General features: G+C 44.3%; 1 protein-coding gene across 2 annotated transcripts; it reads right to left on the bottom strand.

Annotated features, from left to right (window-relative positions):
- Nucleotides 1-174: 174 nt before the first annotated feature.
- On the bottom strand, nucleotides 175-19,254 carry dhx33 (DEAH (Asp-Glu-Ala-His) box polypeptide 33). Of its 2 annotated transcripts, XM_031807600.1 has the most exons (13): nucleotides 19,135-19,254; nucleotides 18,818-19,041; nucleotides 10,840-11,000; nucleotides 10,402-10,629; nucleotides 9,951-10,121; nucleotides 8,736-8,921; nucleotides 8,257-8,368; nucleotides 7,409-7,568; nucleotides 6,955-7,043; nucleotides 5,264-5,391; nucleotides 4,031-4,234; nucleotides 3,261-3,347; nucleotides 175-3,035 (listed from the first exon to the last, which is right to left on the bottom strand). In XM_031807600.1, exons 2-13 carry the CDS (start codon nucleotides 19,023-19,025, stop codon nucleotides 2,727-2,729), a joined length of 2,043 nt encoding a protein of 680 aa, XP_031663460.1. In that variant the 5' UTR covers nucleotides 19,026-19,041; nucleotides 19,135-19,254; the 3' UTR covers nucleotides 175-2,726. The 2 variants fall into 2 exon arrangements, with proteins under 2 accessions (XP_031663460.1, XP_031663459.1); XM_031807599.1 differs by having other exon boundaries at nucleotides 18,818-19,217.
- Between the last annotated feature and the right edge of the window lie 4,301 nt (nucleotides 19,255-23,555).

Below are 23,555 nucleotides of genomic sequence, written 5' to 3'. Positions count from 1 at the left end.
ACTCGCTGCAGAATGCAAACAAAGCGGTTCTTATTGGTCTACGGTGTAGAGCGCCCCCCTGCGTTCAAATGAATGACGAGCACAAGACAACGCACGATCATACTGTACGTTCACGTTGATGATTCACTATACAGTTGAAAACCATAAACATGATTGCAAATCAAACAAATTCAATTGATGAGGAAAATTTGTTTTATTTATTTGAAAAACACTAGTGGATATAATAACCAGCATATATAATATAAAGTCACCCTGTCATATCCGCCACTATAATCTTTTGACTTTCAACACACTCGGGTCAGGTTGTTTATCATCCAATAAAACAACACACATATTTCAGTCAACAATGACGTTTCAATCAAACATATGACCATTGGTTATCCAGTAAACCTATCCCACCCATTTAAACAATCATTCTTGTTTTGGGATATTCTTGATCTGTTTTATAATATTCCCCATAATAAATATTTTAGGAATCACATGTTAAGATGCTCTTCAAGATCTAAATGTGGCATTAATTTAGTTTAAAGACAATATTATTTCCGTATTCATTTATTTTTTCAATAGAAAGATCGATGGGTGAAGAATGCCATGTCAGCACAACAGACACCCTGTTCAAATCCCGCCGACACAGCTTCAAATCCTCCGGTTGCTCTGAATAATACAAAAAGAGGAGAGCGAATAGATACAATCCATTTCATACCATTCGAGACATTTTACAAGTGTATCAAAGACCTGAGTAATCAAATCCTACTATATAATCTCCATGCACTGCATTATCAATGTACGAGTACACCTACTTGACATGGTCTAGCAGGAATTTGTGCAACAGTGCTCCGCATTTAAACAGGATAACTGATGTGACCAACTTCACAATAAGATTTGAAGTCCATTTACCCAGAGGGTCAATGCATCGGTCTTTGGAGCTGCCAGTTACTTACTGTAAGTTACTGCAGCACGAGCATCAGGTAATAGTGAGTGAACAGATTTTTAAAAAGCAGGCATTTGTTAATGATAGGTGAGAATTGTCTGTTAATTGAACGATTAGAATGTTCCGCCCTGAAACATATAATTGTATGGAATTGATTAGAATGTATGAAATCATAGTCAATAAATGTGTAGTTCTAGTCGGGATTAGGGTAAAACAATATGTCTTTATGGTATTTTAAACACAGACTGTCTGAGCTTGGTGCTGACCTGACTAGATTTGGGAGAACGGGGAGTACGTCTCAAGGACATGGTCACTATCTCTGTCGGCTGGGTAGTGAGACAGACAGTGTGTGCGTAGCAGGACATGTGTGTGTATGGTTGTGTGAATATGAGAAGTCAGTATAAAATGAATTGATTTGTATTCTTGACTTCAGAACGTTCTGTGAATAAACCTTTGACTATTTAGCTGGGCCTCCTTCTGTTTCATTCGACCAGGATCTTACAAATTCTGGTTTGCAGACTGAGAGTAATATAATTAAATTGGGTGATGTACCTGGAGAACATAATTCTCTTATCAGTTAATGAAAGACATTCAATTACACTCCTCCTACACCACCTCAACTGACAGACGCCATAATGTATTAACCCAGCCACACACACACACACACAATGACCACCCACCTCAAATGATGTGGACAGATGTCTTGGTATCCTTTTAGGACAAATGATAAACGAGTCATTTTTAGTCAGCAATATCACTTATTTCCCTGGTAGTTGATGTAGATGTGTGTGACTAAACTCAATGAAGACAAAAAGTCAACCTATGCCCAAGTGTTTATGTAAACTTCTGCTTATATATCTAATTAAATCCTGTGATATATCTATATTTTCCAACAGAAAATATTATGTACACGGAATGGCATTTGATGTTATATGTGTCCCCTTGTTTTTTAAGCAAGTGACAAACAGCCAATAAGTTAGACCAGGGGCCAGAATTTAAATATGAACAGCCAATTCAAGTCAGTTGTTGAATATATTTGTTTGAAGGAATAACCATGCCATCCCACTTCTGTGAGTTAAATCTATGTTGCTAAGAAACATGCAGATATTTAGAATCAGTGTTTGAACTCAATCATGACGAAACCTCATTTCTGGTTGTGAAGCAAATATGTGGCAACAGGCAATGATTAGCCAACAGGTAGAGGAGAGTAGAATGAAGCACGAGAAGGTCGGTTCGTAACCATAGTAACGGGAACATTAGTTCGTAACCTCCGTTCTAGGCCAGGGGAATCTCTCTCTTCTATGGTTCAGCAGACATCTAATACAACATGGCCGCTTTCCTATGACTAGGAAGAAGAACCCAGAGAAGAACCTTCACTCAGACCTCTCTCTACTTGGCTGAATTTAGACAGGCAGCCCAATTCTGATTCCCCCCCACTAATTGGTATTTTAACCAATCACATCAAATATGTTTCAGAGCTGATCTGATTATAAAAAAAAAAAGTTTAGAATTGGGCTGCTTGTCTGAACGCTGCCAAACTGTCAGACCAAATGCTAAATGTTCTGTCTTCGACTGGCACACACACACACACAGTGCTGAAGAATCTTTCTACGCTTTGTGTAAACAAAAACGAGCGATTCAGCAAATAGGAAAGAGTAGAAAGATGTTCTTCCCATCATGCCTCCATCCAGTTTCTATTGACACTGAGGGAGAGGTGGGGCAGGTGTGTCACTGCTCAGGGAGCTTTGGTTCCGCTGTAGTCTCTTGTCACCCCCGGGTTCTGTCCAATCAGAGGCTAGCTCTTGGTGGGGCGTAACTTCCGGCGGAAGTACTCAGGCGCGGCCTCGACCAGCCAATCAGCATCCACCAGACACAGGTCCCTCATGTAGCACTTTGAGGTGTGCAGGAGCTCGTTGAAGACCACGTAGGCAGGCTTGGCCTGGAAGAGGACAGAGGAGGGGTGGATGGCAACAGGCTGGTGGGTATCCAGGGCCGTGTAGCTGCCATCTGGCTGTAGCTCTGCAGCGTTCACAAACAGACCGTGGGCCAGGCAGCGACGCACGCTCCCCGTGTCCGACCCACACGACTCCAGCTTCATGCTCAGCTGGTACACAGAGGGGAGAAGGAGAGGTCATTATGTGTGAAAAGAGATAAATCTCATGGACTTGTTCAGGTGTTTGAATTCATCAGCCGATTAGAAGACCTAAGAGTTGAAATGTTGCCGCCAACACATTTGGAGAAATTGCAGTGTGCCGATTCCCCTCTTGCTGATGAACAGCCATGTTTCGGAGAACTGGTTACTTGTGATGTTAGGGACTTGTTCTCCTACCTTAAGGCAGATCTCTCGGAGCTGTGCACGAACCTCTCCAACCATGCCCATGTTCCTGCTGTTGACAAAGTTCTCCCGACACCACTCCTATGACACACACATCAGAGCCTGCACTGAAAACACCATCTAGAGACCATAACACTTCATCAATAAACACTAGGGGCTGAACATCTGGACTAAAAAACAATGGAGAAGCAATTCGTTTATCTACCCCTTTTTCTCCCCAATTTCGTGGTTTCCAATTGGTAGTTACAGTCTTGTCTCATCGCTGCAACTCCCGTACGGACTCGGGAGAGGCGAAGGTCGAGAGCCGTGAGTCCTCCGAAACACAACCCAACCAAGCCGCACTGCTTCTTGACACAACGTCCACTTAACCCAGAAGACAGCCGCACCAATGTGTCGGAGGAAACACCGTACACCTGGTGACCGTGTTAGCGTGCACTGCGCCCGGCCCGCCACAGGAGTCACTAGTGCGCGATGGGACAAGGACATCCCTGCCGGCCAAACCCTCCCCTAACCTGGACAACGCTGGGCCAATTGTGCGTCGCCCCACGGGTCTCCCGGTTGACGCAGGGTGCGACAGAGCCTGGGACACGAACCCAGAATCTCTAGTGGCACAGCTAGCACTGTGATGCGGTGCCTTAGATCACTGCGCCACTTCAAGAGACCTGGAGAAGCATTTTAGTCTGGGGACCAGACCCTACAATGTCCAGAGATATTGTACAGACTGTATGAAGACTCCTAAAGGCCTCTTCGTTCTGACCCCTGACCTTGTTGGCGTTTACTTTCTTGAAGGCTCTGTAGATGTTGTGCAGGGTCAAGTGATCTCCCTCGCTGGTGGTGAACTTCTTGCGAGCGGCGAGACACTCCTCTCGGCGTGCGGGCGGGTTGTAGAGCACCGAGTCCACCGACAGCAGAGACACGATGGTCAGCACCTCCTCGGAACACTGGAAGTCTGGTGACAGCAAGATGGTCTGTAGACACACACACACGAGAGAGAGAGAGACAGAACGAGAAAGACAGAGAGAGAGACAGAACGAGAAAGACAGAACGAGAAAGACAGAGACAGAACGAGAAAGACAGAGAGAGAGAGACAGAAAGAGACAGAACGAGAAAGACAGAGAGAGAGACAGAACGAGAAAGACAGAGAGAGAGACAGAACGAGAAAGACAGAAAGAGAAAGACAGAAAGAGAAAGACAGAAAGAGAAAGACAGAAAGAGAAAGACAGAAAGAGAAAGACAGAAAGAGAAAGACAGAAAGAGAAAGACAGAAAGAGAAAGACAGAAAGAGAAGACAGAAAGAGAAAGACAGAAAGAGAAAGACAGAAAGAGAAAGACAGAAAGAGAAAGACAGAAAGAGAAAGACAGAGAGAAAGACAGAAAGAGAAAGACAGAGAGAAAGACAGAGAGAAAGACAGAAAGACAGAAAGAAAGAGAGAAAGACAGAAAGAGAAAGACAGAGAGAAAGACAGAAAGAGAAAGAGAGAAAGACAGAAAGAGAAAGAGAGAAAGACAGAAAGAGAAAGACAGAGAGAGACAGAAAGAGAAAGACAGAAAGAGAAAGACAGAAAGAGAAGAAAGAGAGAGACAGAAAGAGAAAGACAGAGAGAGACAGAAAGAGAAAGACAGAGAGAGACAGAAAGAGAAAGACAGAGAGAGACAGAAAGAGAAAGACAGAGAGAGAGACAGAAAGAGAAAGACAGAGAGAGACAGAAAGAGAGACAGAGAGAGACAGAAAGAGAGACAGAGAGAGACAGAAAGAGAGACAGAGAGAGACAGAAAGAGAAAGACAGAAACAGAGACAGAGAGAGACAGAAAGAGAAAGACAGAGAGAGACAGAAAGAGAAAGACAGAAACAGAGACAGAGAGAGACAGAAACAAGAGACAGTCAGAAATAATGTTTTAATCCAGTATTTATTGTCATGGCTCCTTATAAACAAAGGAAAGGGGGATGCCTAGTCAGTTGCACAACTGAAGGCTCATTTCCTGTGTGTCTATCTTACCTTGGCATAGCGTGGCTCCAGGGGGAAGCTGGCCATCTTCTTGCCCAAAGGAGTGAGGGTGACCTGCTCACCTTTCCTCCCTACAGCCCCAAGCAGATCCAGCTGCTCCACTGCCGAACGCATCGCCTCTGAACAGTCACATGACATTATTACAACCATCTCTGACCAGTCGCATGACATGATTACAACCATCTCTGACCAGTCACATGACATGATTACAACCATCTCTGACCAGTCACATGACATGATTACAACCATCTCTGACCAGTCACATGACATGATTACAACCATCTCTGACCAGTCGCATGACATTATTACAACCATCTCTGACCAGTCGCATGACATTATTACAACCATCTCTGACCAGTCACATGACATGATTACAACCATCTCTGACCAGTCACATGACATTATTACAACCATCTCTGACCAGTCACATGACATTATTACAACCATCTCTGACCAGTCACATGACATTATTACAACCATCTCTGACCAGTCGCATCACAGCCACAACATGACATTATTACAACCATCTCTGACCAGTCACATCACACCCACAACATCATTACAACCATCTCTGACCAGTCACATCACATCCACAACATTACAACCATCTCTGACCAGTCGCATCACAGCCACAACATGACATTATTACAACCATCTCTGACCAGTCACATCACATCACACCCACAACATTATTACAACCATCTCTGATCAGTCGCATCACATCCACAACATTATTTCAACCATCTCTGACCAGTCACATCACACCCACAACATTATTACAACCATCTCTGACCAGTCACATGACATTATTACATCCATCTCTGACCAGTCACGTCACACCCACAACATTATTACAACCATCTCTGACCAGTCACATGACATTATTACAACCATCTCTGACCAGTCACATGACATTATTACAACCATCTCTGACCAGTCGCATCACAGCCACAACATGACATTATTACAACCATCTCTGACCAGTCACATCACACCCACAACATCATTACAACCATCTCTGACCAGTCACATCACATCCACAACATTACAACCATCTCTGACCAGTTGCATCACAGCCACAACATGACATTATTACAACCATCTCTGACCAGTCACATCACATCACACCCACAACATTATTACAACCATCTCTGATCAGTCACATCACATCCACAACATTATTTCAACCATCTCTGACCAGTCACATCACATCCACAACATTATTACAACCATCTCTGACCAGTCACATCACAGCCACAACATTATTACAACCATCTCTGACCAGTCACATCACACCCACAACATTATTACAACCATCTCTGACCAGTCACATGACATTATTACATCCATCTCTGACCAGTCACGTCACACCCACAACATTATTACAACCATCTCTGACCAGTCACATGACATTATTACAACCATCTCTGACCAGTCACATCACACCCACAACATTATTACAACCATCTCTGACCAGTCACATGACATTATTACAACCATCTCTGACCAGTCACATCACACCCACAACATTACATTCTGACCAAACACATCAACAACACGAAAACAAAACGTCAACACAACTAACTCTTATCTGAGCCTACAACTCAGTGGATTAATACCCCTTTTAATGGATTCTACCATGTCTGATGACTTCATCGTCACAGTGAATACACGCTGCTTACCAGGAGAAGGCTTAGACATGAAGTCAAAGTTCATCACGTCAGGGATCCCCAGAGCCAGAAGCTGTAGCATGACACTGGCCAGGTTACATCTGCAGAGAGAACACAAGAGCAGAACAGTCCATCACAACGACAGAGACATGTTTAAATTTATACTGCAGCAACAACTGCAGCAACAACTGAGTCGTGTTCATTAGAGCACACTGTAGCAAAAACCTTTCGCAACTGAGATTCTTTTTTTTTTTTTAAACAAGCATTTCTTATTGGACATGTTGAGATAGTACTTCTCTGGTTGGCATCTATTGAAAAGAGTTCTGTTCTCTTCCAACAGGTCAACAGTGACAACACTTGCTTTGGTTGCTCATATACATTTGTCCACCTGATCCAACTCCAGCCATGCTGGTCCAACCTTCATTACAGACATGGGGATCTAACTCTGTGTGTGTGTGTTTCCTACCTTTGTATCTCAGGCACGGTCATGGGGATGAGGTTGTCAAACTCATCCTCGGTGTAGAGACGGTAGACAGAGCCGGCGTCCTCTCTGCCCGCCCTGCCCGCCCTCTGCCACGCCTGGGCTTTAGATACCCGCTGTACTGCCAACACCTCCAGACCGCTCTCTGAGGGGCGGATACAAGGTACATCACAATGGAAATAAATCTCTGAGGGGCGGATACAAATCAAATCAGATCTTGGCCATGTTCTGTTATAATCTCCACCCGGCACAGCCAGAAGAGGACTGGCCACCCCACATATGCTCTCTCTAATTCTCTTTCTTTCTCTCTCTCGGAGGACCTGAGCCCTAGGACCATGCCCCAGGACTACCTGACATGATGACTCCTTGCTGTCCCCAGTCCATCTGACCGTGCTGCTGCTCCAGTTTCAACTGTTCTGCCTTATTATTATACGACCATGCTGGTCATTTATGAACATTTGAACATCTTGGCCATGTTCTGTTAAAATCTCCACCCGGCACAGCCAGAAGAGGACTTGCCACCCCACATAGCCTGGTTCCTCTCTAGGTTTCTTCCTAGGTATTGGCCTTTCTAGGGAGTTTTTCCTAGCCACCGTGCTTCTACACGTGCATTGCTTGCTGTTTGGGGTTTTAGGCTGGGTTTCTGTACAGCACTTTGAGATATCAGCTGATGTACGAAGGGCTATATAAATACATTTGATTTGATACAAGGCACATCACAATGGAAATTGTCTCTTTTTTTATCTTCAATCCTTTAAAAAAAACAAATGTAGAGAAACAGATAGGAAGTGAGGTGAAACAGCTTCGTGTTCTGTCACAATGTGAAGTCTCACCTGGGTTGAAGCGTTTTGCTTTCACCATGCCTGTATCAATGACGTATTTGATCCCCGAGATGGTGATCGACGTCTCTGCAATGTTGGTTGACAGGATAACCTTCCTACAACCCTGGCAAAACAAAGCACAAACACAAGAGGACAATAGATACAAGTTCAACTGTCCAGTATTTCCAGATTACTATGAAATAATGATTTACAATATGAGTGAAATAGTTTTCCTTCCAGAGATGTTATAATTTTTTAAATATTTGTTTTATAAATCCCCCTCTAATTTAGGCCACAAGTACGAGAACTGGAGGAGTCAACAACATTATTCGGGTAGGAGTTAACAGAATATTCACTTTTAAAACAGATCGTCACTGGACGGTGACTTCAATATGAAGCCTTAGTTGCTCGAGGAGACCATGCATCACAAATAAATGATTGCAGCATATTGTACCGGGACCTCTAAGGGGGGGGGTGTAGGTGTATCCTACCTTAGGGGCAGGCTGGAAGACCCTGAGCTGCTGAGCAGGGGGTAGGGAGGCGTACAGAGGGATGACAGTCATGGGACCACAGCTGTCAGGTAGGTGCTTGGCGATGTCACGGCAGGTACGAGCCAGCGCCTCTATCTCCTCCTGTCCTGTCATGAACACCAGGATGTCATGTGACGCAGGGGCTTCCTGTTCAGGACGGACGGACGCACCACAACCACAATCTTGTCTGTCATCATATGTTGATTTGGAATCGTGTCTAACTTGTGTTTTTCAGGAAGGTATTATTCATGTTATGAGGTTAAGATACACACAGACCCCATACACCGCCTGCTACGTGAGGTTAGATACACACAGACCCCATACACCGCCTGCTACGTTAGGTTAGATATACACAGACCCCATACACCGCCTGCTACGTTAGGTTAGATATACACAGACCCCATACACCGCCTGCTACATTAGGTTAGATACACACAGACCCCATACACCGCCTGCTACGTTAGGTTAGATATACACAGACCCCGTACACCGCCTGCTACGTGAGGTTAGATACACACAGACCCCATACACCGCCTGCTACGTTAGGTTAGATACACACAGACCCCATACACCGCCTGCTACGTTGGGTCTGTGTATATCTAACCTAACGTAGCAGGTGGTGTATGGGGTCTGTGTATATCTAACCTCATACACCGCCTGCTACGTGAGGTTAGATACACACAGACCCCATACACCGCCTGCTACGTGAGGATAGATACACACCGACCCCGTACACCGCCTGCTACGTGAGGTTAGATACACACAGACTCCATACACCGCCTGCTACGTGAGGATAGATACACACCGACCCCGTACACCGCCTGCTACGTGAGGATAGATACACACCGACCCCGTACACCGCCTGCTACGTGAGGTTAGATACACACAGACTCCATACACCGCCTGCTACGTCAGATATACACAGACCCCATACACCGCCTGCTACGTGAGGATAGATACACACCGACCCCGTACACCGCCTGCTACGTGAGGTTAGATACACACAGACTCCATACACCGCCTGCTGCAGTAGTTATCATTAAGCAAATATTAAACCTACTTCACCTCACAAACGTGGTAATTAACTGGCCCATAATTGGCCATTGGCCTGTTTCTTTTCCTGACACGAACAGAGATGGATACACTTTAACGCTCCGTTAAGTCACATGTCCATACCTGATGGATCTGGAAGACTGAGACCAGGGCAGCCTGCAGGTAGTCCGACTGGGGCTGCTTGGTGTAGTACATCTGGATGGGGTGCTGCCTGCCCTCCAGGTACAGCACAGGGGACTTGTTGAAGTACTGAGAGAACAGGTCCACATCCATGGTGGCTGACATCACAATCACCTACAATGGTACATTGAAGAGGCAATATACCAGATTTATTTATAAAGCCTTTAAAACACCCGTCTTGAAGTGGTCTTGGGAGAGTATGTTTGACTTTTTATTTTATTACATTGGGTGCTTTGACAATGGAACACCAGATCTCTCACACACGTGGTCTACAGTTAGTGGCCTACAGTTAGTGGCCTAGCCTGGAATTCAAAGTGATGTGTTCTGTTTCACCATTGTTTCAGATCGTAGCACTTTTTAGATTCCAGGCTACTGAGGGCTAGCAATGACCTACCTTGAGGGGGACCTTGTTCTGTTCTCTGCGTTTGCGCTGGGCAGCCTTCACCACTCCGAAAAGCACGTCAGTGTGCACAGTGCGCTCGTGGGCCTCATCCAGCACCACCACGGTGTAGCGTAGCAGTAAGGGGTCTCCTATGGCCTCACGCAGGAGCATACCATCGGTCATGAACTTCAGCTTCGTCTCCGAGGAGGTGACATCCTCAAATCGCACCGTGTAGCCGACCTGAAAAGGAGGATTTCTCCCTGATTTGATTGGTTGGTTTCAGTCCACATACAGCCTAGCGTTAGAGAGTTTACAAGACTTATAAAACTACAAGACAGGGATTGTTGTTGGGTACATGCAGCCACGGATTATGATGATGATGATGATGATGGTGAAGGTAACAACCACCACAGATTGTAAAAAAAAAATAATAATAATGTTTTTACGCACCAGCTTCCCCAGCTGAGTTCTCTTCTCCTCTGCTACCCTCGTTGCCAGGGAGATAGCTGCCACTCGGCGGGGCTGTGTCACAGCGACGATGCCCTGTCGCGCGATGCCAGCTTCATACAGGTACTGAGGAATCTGGGTGGTCTTTCCAGAACCCGTCTCACCTGAGGGACAGGGCATCGGGAAGACACAATGGTTTGGGTCAGCCAATGTTACAATAGTTGAAGGCAAAATCTACAGGAGGACCAAGGCAGTCTTCATATAATTAATTAAAATGCCTTTATTAGTATGGCACGTTCAATAGAAACAGTTTTTTTTAACAAACGCGTTTCGACTGCATGGCCTTCGTCAGGGAGTACAATCTATAGTATATGATGATCGCAACCACCATGAACAACCAACACTGGTACTCAGATGAACAACCACCATGAACAACCAACACTGGTACACAGATGAACAACCACATGAACAACCAACACTGGTACTCAGATGAACAACCACCATGAACAACCAACACTGGTACTCAGATGAACAACCACCATGAACAACCAACACTGGTACTCAGATGAACAACCACATGAACAACCAACACTGGTACTCAGATGAACAACCACCATGAACAACCAACACTGGTACTCAGATGAACAACCACATGAACAACCAACACTGGTACTCAGATGAACAACCACCATGAACAACCAACACTGGTACCCAGATGAACAACCAACACTGGTACTCAGATGAACAACCACCATGAACAACCAACACTGGTACTCAGATGAACAACCACCATGAACAACCAACACTGGTACCCAGATGAACAACCACCATGAACAACCAACACTGGTACTCAGATGAACAACCACCATGAACAACCAACACTGGTACTCAGATGAACAACCACCATGAACAACCAACACTGGTACTCAGATGAACAACCACCATGAACAACCAACACTGGTACTCAGATGAACAACCACCATGAACAACCAACACTGGTACTCAGATGAACAACCACCATGAACAACCAACACTGGTACTCAGATGAACAACCACCATGAACAACCAACACTGGTACTCAGATGAACAACCACCATGAACAACCAACACTGGTACTCAGATGAACAACCACATGAACAACCAACACTGGTACTCAGATGAACAACCACATGAACAACCAACACTGGTACTCAGATGAACAACCACATGAACAACCAATACTGGTACTCAGATGAACAACCAACACTGGTACTCAGATGAACAACCACATGAACAACCAACACTGGTACTCAGATGAACAACCACCATGAACAACCAACACTGGTACTCAGATGAACAACCACCATGAACAACCAACACTGGTACTCAGATGAACAACCACCATGAACAACCAACACTGGTACTCAGATGAACAACCAACACTGGTACTCAGATGAACAACCAACACTGGTACTCAGATGAGCAACCAACACTGGTACTCAGATGAACAACCAACACTGGTACTCAGATGAACAACCAACACTGGTACTCAGATGAACAAGGAGGAATTTGTTCAATAAAAAGAAATACAAAATTAAAAAAAAATATATATAAATATTAAAAACTTGTTTTCGTGGGAAAACATTTTTTCGACTAATGCTTTTACAACCCAGCTGAGTCCTGGGGTATGTACAGAAGCCAACAAATAATCAAATAAAATTGTAGTTGTCACATGCTTTGTAAACAAACAGGTGTAGACTAAAGTGTAGACTAAAGGCGTCCGCATGCATCCCAGCTGAAACACTTCTGAGGAGTGTGTGCATATATTTTTGACAATGTTTATTTTTGTTTCATATTTCGGTGAGGGGTTTTCCGGCTGTTCGGGGCCTTCCAGAGCCGAAGTAACATGCTTCCGGACACTTCCGGACCCATCCCGGCCCTTCCCAACACGGCAGAGAGAACACATTTAGAAAATAATAGAAAAATTACACAAAACTGAAGAATAAATACACAATGAGTAACATTAATTTGGGTGGCAGGTGCCCTTGTGGTTAGATCGTTGGGCCAGTAACCGAAAGGTTGCTAGATCGAATCCCTGAGCTGACAAGGTAAAAATCTGTCATTCTGCCCCTGAACAAGACAGTTAACCCCACCGTTCCTAGGCCGTCACTGTATAAGAATAATAATTAGTTCTTAACAGACTTGCCTAGTTAAATTAAAAGTAAAAAAATACATTAAAATAAGTATAATAACAACCTGGCTATATACACAGGGTACCGAGTCGACGTATGAGGTAAGAGAGGTAGATTTGTCAAATGCGGTGAACTTGCCCCCTTTAACCTCAATAACTGGTTGTGCCAGTTTTAGCTGCAATGACTCCAACCAAACACCAAAACATCTCCATTGGAATTAGGACTTTGACTAGATCTTTCCAAAACTTCAAACGTGTTGCTTTTTGTGTGCCATTTTTATGTTAAGACTTGATTGTGTGTTTTTTTGACCATTGTCTTGCTGCATGACCCAGCTTCAGCCCGACAAAAGGTGCTTCAACAAAGTAAAAGGTCTGAATACTTTCCAAATTATTTTTTTTTGTTTTGTCATTATGTTGGTGTTGTCTGTAAGAAAACAATTTAATCCATTTTAGAACAAGGCTTTAACGTAACGTGGAAAAAGTCAAGGGGTCTGAATATTTTCAGAAGGTGATGTATATCATTGGGGTGGAAACTGTTCAGGGTAGAGGTTGACCAATTATAATTTTTCAATGCCGATACCGATTAATTGGCCGATATATATATATATATAGATATATACAGTGCCTTGCGAAAGTATTCGGCCCCCTTGAAATTTGCGACCTTTTGCCACATTTCAGGCTTCAAACATAAAGATATAAAACTGTATTTTTTTGTGAAGAATAATTTTGCACGCCCAATTTTTCAGTTTTTGATTTGTTAAAAAAGTTTGAAATATCCAATAAATGTCGTTCCACTTCATGATTGTGTCCCACTTGTTGTTGATTCTTCACAAAAAAATACAGTTTTATATCTTTATGTTTGAAGCCTGAAATGTGGCAAAAGGTCACAAAGTTCAAGGGGGCCGAATACTTTCGCAAGGCACTGTATATATAAAATACTGACAATTACAACTGAATGAACACTTTTTTTCCCACCTTAATTTAACCAGGTAGGTCAGTTGAGAACAAGTTCTCATTTACAACTGTGACCTGGCCAAGATAAAGCAAAGCAGTGCGACACAAACAACAACACAGAGTTACACATGGGATAAACAAACATACAGTCAATAATACAGTAGAACAAGTCTATATACAGTGTGTGCAAATGAGGTAAGATAAGGGAGGTAATGCAATAAATAGGCCATGGTGGCGAAGTAATTACAATATAGCAATTTAACACTGGAGTGATAGATGTGCAGAAGACGAATATGAAACGAGGGCCAGCCAACGAGAGCGTGCAGGTCGCAGTGGTGGATAGTATATGGGGCTTTGGTGACAAAACGGATGGCATCCAATTTGTTGAGTAAAGTATTGGAGGCTATTTTGTAAATGACATAGCCGAAGTCGAGGATCGGTAGGATGGTCAGTTTTACGAGGGTACGTTTGGCAGCATGAGTGAAGGATGCGTTGTTGTGAAATAGGAAGCTGATGGTCAGTTTTACGAGGGTACGTTTGGCAGCATGAGTGAAGGATGCGTTGTTGTGAAATAGGAAGCTGATTCTAGATTTAATTTTGGATTGAAGATGCTTAATGTGAGTCTGGAAGGAGAGTTTACAGTCTAACCAGACACCTAGGTATTTGTAGTTGTCCACATATTCTAAGTCAGAGTAGTGATGCTGGACGGGCGGGCAGGTGCGGACAGCGATCGGTTGAAGAGCATGCATTTAGTATTACTTGAATTCCAGAGCAGTTGGAGGCCACGGAAGGAAAGTTGTATGGCATTGAAGCTCGTCTGGAGGTTAGTTAACACAGTGTCCAAAGAGGGGCCAGATGTATACAGAATGGTGTCGTCTGCGTAGAGGTGGATCAGAGAATCACCAGCAGCAAGAGAGACATCATTGATGAATACAGAGAAGAGAGTCGACCCGAGAATTGAACTCTGTGGCACCCCAATAGAGACTGCCAGAGGTCTGGACAACAGGCCCTCCGATTTGACACACTGAACTCTATCAGTGAAGTAGATGGTGAACCAGGCGAGGCAGTCATTTGAGAAACCAAGGCTGTTGAGTCTGCCGATAAGAATGTGGTGATTGACAGAGTCGAAAGCCTTGGCCAGGTCGATGAATACGGCTGCACAGTATTGTCTCTTATCGATGGCGGCTATTGTTTAGGACCTTGAGCGTGGCTGAGGTGCACCCATGACCAGCTCTGAAACCAGATTGCATTGCGGAGAAGATACGGTGGGATTCAAAATGGTCGGTAATTTGTTTGTTAACTTGGCTTTCGAAGACCTTAGAAAGGCAGGGTAGGATAGATATAGGTCTGTAGCAGTTTGGGTCTAGAGGGGTCTAGAGTGTCTCCCCCTTTGAAGAGGGAGGGGGGTGACCGCGGCAGCTTTCCAATCTTTGGGAATCTCAGACGATACGAAAACAGAGGTTCGAGATATTTTAACTTAATATAATACGTCAAATCAAACTAGTCTCAAATAAATAATGAAACATGTTCAATTTAGTTAAAATAATGCAAATACACAGTGTTGGAGAAGAAAGTAAAAGTGCAATATGTGCCATGTAAAAAAAGCTAACATTTTAGTTCTTTGCTCAGAACATGAGAACATATGAAAGCTGGTGGTTCCTTTTAACATGAGTCTTCAATATTCCCAGGTACGAAGTTTTAGGTTGTAGTTATTATAGGACTATTTCTCTCTATACCATTTGTATTTCATATACCTTTCCCTATTGGATGTTCTTATAGGCACTATAGTATTTCCAGCCTACTCTCGGGAGTTGATATGCTTGAAGACAAACAGCGCTGCTAGCAAACAGAGGAAAGTGTGGTTTGAATGAATGCTTACGATCCTGCTGCTGCCTACCACCGCTCAGTCAGACTGCTCTATCAAATAATAGACTTAATTATAAAATAATAAAAACACACAGAAATACGAGCCTTTGGTCATTAATATGGTTAAATCCAGAAACTATAATTTCGAAAACAAAACATTTATTCTTTCAGTGAAATACAGAACCATTACGTATTTTATCTAAGGGGTGGCATCCCTAAGTCTAAATATTGCTGTTACATTGCACAACCTTCAATGTTATGTCATAATTATGTAAAATTCAGGCAAATTAATTACTGTATTTGTTTTTGGAGAAATGGTCTTCACACAGTTCGCAACAAGCCAGACGGCCCAAACTGCTGCATATACCCTGACTCTGCTTACACGGAACGCAAGAGAAGTGACACAATTTCAGGCACCGCATTGATTATATGCAACGCAGGACACACTAGATAAACTAGTAATATCATCAACCATGTGTAGTTAACTAGTGATTATGTTAAAATTGATTGGTTTTTTTATAAGATAAGTTTACTGCTAGCTAGAAACATACCATGGCTCCTTGCCAGTCTCCTCATGGATTATAAATCGGCATCCAAAAATTCTGATTGTTATGAAAACTTGAAAATCTGCCCTAATTAAATCAGCCAATCGGTTGACCTCTAGTTCAGGTTCCAGACATGGTGTGTCGGTACGGCTTGCCGTGCAGTAGCAGAGAAAACAGTCTTTGAATTGGGTGGCTGCAGTCTTTGACAATTTTTAGGGCCTTCCTCTGACACCGCCTGGTATGGAGGACCTGGATGGCAGGGTGCTCGGCCCCAGTGATGTACAGGGCCTTGCGCACTACCCCCTGTAGCACCTGTCGGACGCCAAGCAGTTGCCACACCAAATGGTGATGCAGCCAGTCAAGATTCTCTCAACGGTGCAGCTGTAGACCTTTTCTGAGGCTCTCAGGGCCCATACTGAATCTTTTCAGCCACATGAGAGGAAAGAAGCGTTGTCGTGCCTTCATGACTATGTTAGTGTGTGGACCATGATCATTCCTTAGTGATGTGGACATGGAGGAACTTGACACTCGCAACCTGCTCCACTAGAGCCCCGGGAACACTTTTGGGCTAAACATTTTTTGCAAAACGTTTTGCTACGATATGCGACTAATGAATACACACCTGCTGTACCACTGACAGCTGGCCATTAAGATCACTAGCTATTTATCATTCATGATTTGACCTTACATTTTTTTCAAGTACCCAGATGTCTTGAACGCACCATGGAGGTCAAATCATAACGACAATGATCTCGGGTCGAAAATTCGGAGCTCTAGAAAGATGCCCGAGTTTCAGACTTGGAATTCCGAGTTGGACGACTCTTTAAAAACGATTTTTCCCCTCAGTCCGAGTTTTTTTTTTGTGTTGAGATTTCCGAGTTCACAGATGTTTTGACTACGGCATCTGGCTCACGCTCAGGAGGCAACCCAATTAACCTTTATTTTACTAGGCAAGTCAGTTAAGAACAAATTCTTATTTTCAAAGACTGCCTGTTCAAGGGCAGAACGACAGATTTTGTACCTTGTCAGCTCGGGGATTTGAACTTGCAACCTTTCGGTTACTAGTCCAATGCTCTAACCACTAGGCTACACTGCCGCCCCGGCACAATATATCGATGAACATATCGGAAGCTGCCAATATTAGCTAAAAATGCCAACATCGTTATCGGCCAGATTTCTAGTTTAACGCAGACGTGAAAAAACGATGTCAAAGCTGACGTGCATACCTATATAACGTAGTAATGACGCCACGTACAAGGTGGCACTACACGTGCAACACAGCATTCAACGCGACAACTCTAAGGCGAAATCCATTAACGGCAAGATAATGGATTTCATTGCCCTTGACAATCAACCGTTCTCTGTCGTGGGTGATGTTGGTTTTCGCAGACTGATCAAGCAGTCACGCACTATTTTTCAGATGTTGCCCTACCAGACTTAAAACAGTAATAGTGTCACTGCTGACATTTGGACCAGCGACGTCAGCCCCATGAGCATGCTGAGTCTGACAGCACAGTGGGTCGTCAAGGATTTCATACTGAGGAAAGTCGTATTACCTGCTCATGATTGTGAATTTGTCATTGCTGCTGCCATTTCAATGGCATTTGAGAACATGTTTGAAACATGAACACACTAGCTAGGTCCATTCAAACAACTGACTGGAGAAACAAGCTCAACTGCTCCTGCAGCACACAAGACACACAAGCGATTCGATGGCATTCTCTCTTTACTGTGTCACCACCATACTCAAGGCTATGTACATGTACCATTACTTCGATGCAGACAAGAAACAGAAACCCTGTTTCTGAAATGTTACCGACACAGCTGGACAAGATGGAAACGGACAGTGCGCACCGAGGAAGAGAAGCCACAGACAGAGCTGAAACCTCACTGCTTGACATGCATGATGAAATCCTGGTTGACAATGAAACGACCGAACAACGAAACAGCACAGCAAGTAAGTAAAATAAATAGGTTTTGATTATGTTTTACTTGTAATGGGGACATAGGTAAAAATCTCGGAGCATCACTACAATTAACTTTCAACCGATGCAAAACACGCCTACCTAGTCGCCGGGCCAGATTAATCGAATCCCCTCCACCAGACAAAGTCAGATTCTTTGTGTATGAGCCATTTTGGCCTACTTACGTGGTTGTTGTGTTGTAGTTTGTCGGTCTTTGTATATACACTAAACGTGTAGCTATATCGCCACAGGGGACCGGGAAATAGCCTATGGCGGTAGAGGTATGGAAAGCATACGGGTTGGAACTATTACATCTGCCTGTGTGGAATTCTAGCTGTATTGCCAAAATATCCAACCGAAGATCTGCGTCAGGAAACCTGTTGTTTGGCAAGCGTTTATGAACATTTGCAATCCCACCTGTGTTGTGCTACAGTGGCTATTGCATTACCTTTTGACTAGGTTGTATTGATAAGCCAACTTACCTATCAATACAGCATTATGAAGCTGTCTAAGCTGGTTAATGAGTTGAGACTTCGCCTGGTAAATGGGAAGATTTTTCCTTTGCACGTCTATTGGTACCGATACATTTTCCTTTCTAGGTAGCAGCATCCCAGGCTTCTTGTCGAGACGGAAAAAAGGAGACCCCGGCTTAAATTTCTTCGCCGGAGGATGATCGGGGTTGTGGGGCATGGTCTAGAGAGAACCGCTTTACAAAGCAAAAACTTAAGGCTTGTTCAAAATGAAATGGAAATATATATTTTATGGATAAATACAGCCACGCTACACTGCGGTTGTTTACCTCAGCGACACAGCTAAATCCTTCCCACGTGGTAAGTTCCGTCGCAGGAGTTTGACGTCATATATCCCCCCAACGGCGAGACTGTGCTATGGCAATACAGGCCTACACGCGTCACCTCACCTTCAACATGGGAGCCTAAAATCCAAAGAAGTATCACAGATAGAATAATGAGCCAGATATTTCACCGGATGTATAAATGTGAAGCACCTGGTTGGTGGACGGCAGTGGGAGAACATGGAGCTAGATGGATTTTGGCCGATATTCTGCTAATTTTCTCCATACAGTTTTCTGTTTCCAAAACTAGAACCTGTAACACACAGAGTGGACTGCATTCAAAAATACTTTACCCTTTGCCAAATTTGTAAACAATTGTGTTGTTTAGAAGGAGTGCAAGGGCAAATTGAATTGTTTTAAAATGTAACCTTTATTTAACTAGGCAAGTCAGTTAAGAACAACTTCTTATTTACAGTGATGGCCTACCGGGGAACAGTGGGCAGAACAACACATTTTTACCTCGTCAGCTCAGGGATTCAATCCAGCAACCTTTCGGTTACTGGCCCAACACTCTAACCACTAGGCTACCTGCCACCCCAAGCACCTCGCAGAGTAGGTGTTCCCTAATGGAAATATCCAAATAAATGCATAATAGGATCACACTAGCTCGTGCTTGACTCTGCCCACTGTGACTTATTTGATCCAATTGGAAACGACAGACTCTGGTCTACCTTGGGTTATTTATAAAATATATATATATATATCATACACAACCAAACTGCAAAGCGAAACAGCACAAACACCTAGTGGAAGGTCATATAACTCAAGAGATTATGTACAGAATATCCACAGGTAGAGATGGACTAAATTACTTAAACATATCGTTTTGTTTGATTATGAATACATACAACTGGGTATATGTTGATCTATTGGTCTCACGATCGGACCAAAAAAAGGTCAATTATAGAGACAAAAAAATATAATTGGGTGCCAAATGGCACCCTATAGTCCCTGGTCAAAAGAAGTACATTATAAAGACAGTAGGGTTCAATTTGGGACAGCACCTGGATTATAACCTGACCTTTTATGACGCCACGCAGTAAACCGGTGTTTCCCAACCCTGGTCCTCAAGCACCATCAACAGTACACATTTCTATTGTAACACTGGACAAGCACACCTGATTCAACTTGTCTATTAATCATCAAGCCCTCAATGAGTTGAATAAGGTGTGGTTGTCCAGGAATTCAATGTAAAATGTGAACTGTTGGTGGGTACTGGAGTTGGGCTGTTGGAGGACTGGAGTTGGGCTGTTGGGGTACTGGAGGACTGGAGTTGGGCTGTTGGAGGACTGGAGTTGGGCTGTTGGAGGACTGGAGTTGGGCTGTTGGGGGGTACTGGAGGACTGGAGTTGGGCTGTTGGAGGACTGGAGTTGGGCTGTTGGGGTACTGGAGGACTGGAGTTGGGCTGTTGGGGTTACTGGAGGACTGGAGTTGGGCTGTTGGGGTACTGGAGGACTGGAGTTGGGCTGTTGGGGGGTACTGGAGGACTGGAGTTGGGCTGTTGGAGGACTGGAGTTGGGCTGTTGGGGGGTACTGGAAGACTGGAGTTGGGCTGTTGGGGGGTACTGGAGGACTGGAGTTGGGCTGTTGGGGGTACTGGAGGACTGGAGTTGGGCTGTTGGGGGTACTGGAGGACTGGAGTTGGGCTGTTGGTGGGTACTGGAGGACTGGAGTTGGGCTGTTGGGGGTACTGGAGGACTGGAGTTGGGCTGTTGGAGGACTGGAGTTTGGCTGTTGGGGGTACTGGAGGACTGGAGTTTGGCTGTTGGGGGTACTGGAGGACTGAAGTTGGGCTGTTGGGGGTATTGGAGGACTGGAGTTGGGCTGTTGGGGGGTACTGGAGGACTGGAGTTGGGCTGTTGGGGGTACTGGAGAACTGGAGTTTGGCTGTTGGGGGTACTGGAGGACTGGAGTTTGGCTGTTGGGGGTACTGGAGGACTGGAGTTTGGCTGTTGGGGGTACTGGAGGACAGGAGTTTGGCTGTTGGGGTTACTGGAGGACTGGAGTTTGGCTGTTGGGGGTACTGGAGGACTGGAGTTTGGCTGTTGGCGGTACTGGAGGACTGGAGTTTGGCTGTTGGGGGTACTGGAGGACTGAAGTTGGGCTGTTGGGGGTACTGGAGGACTGGAGTTGGGCTGTTGGGGGTACTGGATGACAAGTTGGGCTGTTGGGGGTACTGGATGATGAGTTGGGCTGTTGGGCTGTTGGGGGTACTGGATGACTAGTTGGGCTGTTGGGGGTACTGGAGGACTGGAGTTTGGCTGTTGGGGTTACTGGAGGACTGGAGTTTGGCTGTTGGGGGTACTGGAGGACTGGAGTTTGGCTGTTGGGGGTACTGGAGGACTGGAGCTTGGCTGTTGGGGTTACTGGAGGACTGGAGTTTGGCTGTTGGGGGTACTAGAGGACTGGAGTTTGGCTGTTGGGGTTACTGGAGGACTGGAGTTTGGCTGTTGGGGTTACTGGAGGACTGGAATTGGGAAACCACACAGTAAACTCTCAAGAGCAGGGCTTTTCAGTTCCATTCCTCTACAGCCGAAACACTCCTGTTCTTTTTCTCTACCAGGTAGTTAATTGCACAAACCTGGTTTTCCCAGGTCTGAATCAGTCCCTGATTAGAATGAGAGGATGAAAAAACTAGAAATGTTTTGTCCCTCCAGGACTGATCAAAAGAACAATCCCTGCACCAGAGCATCCTTCCCATGTCACATGTTGTCACGAATGAAGCTTGAGTTCACAGGCTTTGGAAAAGTAGTTACTGTGTAATGTTGTGGCTATTTATCCATTGTGACCTCTTATTGTGAACCCATACATTTACACTGGTCTGTTAAAGCGGAATCGCTTAAAGCGGAATCGCTTAATGAGTTTGTTAGCACAAGTTGTATATCATAATTGAATAAATTCATCCAACGGTATTTATTTGTTTCATATGCAAAGACCTTTTTTTTCTTCAACAGTTTCAAAGTTTCACAGTAATCTGTTTTACAGCGACTTCAGAAAGTATTGACAAGTCTTTACCTTTTGTTGTTGTGTTACAGCCTGAATTTTAAATGGATTACATTGAGATTTTGTGTCACTGGCTGGGCACACAATACCCCATAATGTCAAAGTGGAATTACACTTTGAGAAATGAAAAGCTGAAATATCTTGACTCAATAAGTATTCAACCCCTTTGTTATTGTAAGCCTAAATAAGTTTAGGAGTAGAAATGTGCTTAACAAGTCACATATTAAGTTGCATGGACTCTGTGTGAAAATAACAGTGTTTAACATGATTTTTTTTTTAATTACTACCTCATCTCTGTACCCCACATATACAATTATCTGTAAAGTACCTCAGTTGAGCCACTGAATTTCAAACACAGATTCACAAAGACCAGGGAGATTTTCCAAAGCCTCCAATGTAAAGAAGGGCACCTATTGGTAGATGGGTAAAAAAAAAAAGCAGACATTGAATATCCCTTTGAGCACGGTGGTGTATCCTGGGGTGAAACTTTAACTTGGGACGAGAACAATATGAAATTGCACTTTTGTTCCCCCAGTTTTATCAATGGAATGTGATACAAAATGAGGCGATTGTGTGCTTTAGGACCATGCGGACGCCTCAGAGCGGTCGGCTGTTTGGATTGTTTATCCAACTGGATAAAATAAATAAAAAAGTTATGTCCCCCCCCTCTTCTAAAACCAAAGTTGTGCCCCTGGGTGTATCAATACATCCAGTTTCTACAAAGATACAGACATCCTTCCTAACTCAGTTACCGGAGAGGAAGGGAACCGCTCAGGGATTTCACCACGAGGCCAAACAATTACAGAGTTTAAGCTAGAGATATAAAATAAATTTTTGCTTGGGTTGCGTCTCAATCCACCACATCCTCCAATGTCGCACTTCCCCAACTGCTGTGGAAAGTGGTAGAACTACAGCGCTGTTTGTCAGACCAGGAGAACATCCCGAAAAATTGGTCTGTGGCATCACAGATAACATTAGAGAGAGTCCAGATTGTCTAGCCCGGCTGATTTGTAGGGGTCCAGATTGTCTAGCCCGGCTGATTTGTAGGGGTCCAGATTGTCTAGCCCGGCTGATTTGTAGGGGTCCAGATTGTCTAGCCCGGCTGATTTGTAGGGGTCCAGATTGTCTAGCCCGGCTGATTTGTAGGGGTCCAGATTGTCTAGCCCGGCTGATTTGTAGGGGTCCAGATTGTCTAGCCCGGCTGATTTGTAGGGGTCCAGATTGTCTAGCCCGGCTGATTTGTAGGGGTCCAGATTGTCTAGCCCGGCTGATTTGTAGGGGTCCAGATTTTACAGTTCTTTCAGAACATCAGCTATCTGGATTTGGGTGAAGGAGAAATGGGGGAAGCTTGGGCGAGTTGCTG

Source organism: Oncorhynchus kisutch, linkage group LG28 (genome assembly GCF_002021735.2).
Source record: "Oncorhynchus kisutch isolate 150728-3 linkage group LG28, Okis_V2, whole genome shotgun sequence".
In the NCBI taxonomy this organism is placed as follows: Eukaryota; Metazoa; Chordata; class Actinopteri; order Salmoniformes; family Salmonidae; genus Oncorhynchus; species Oncorhynchus kisutch.
This window is presented reverse-complemented; position numbering and strand designations above follow the sequence as displayed.

Excerpts from the sequence above, each read along its gene's own strand:
- dhx33 (XM_031807600.1), bottom strand. The coding sequence starts at position 19,025 with ATGCCCCACAACCCCGATCATCCTCCGGCGAAGAAATTTAAGCCGGGG. Across the intron at positions 8,922-9,950 it reads CAGTCTTCCAGATCCATCAG|GAAGCCCCTGCGTCACATGA; the intron begins GTATGGACATGT and ends CGTCCTGAACAG. Across the intron at positions 3,036-3,260 it reads TCCGAGAGATCTGCCTTAAG|CTGAGCATGAAGCTGGAGTC; the intron begins GTAGGAGAACAA and ends TCTGTGTACCAG.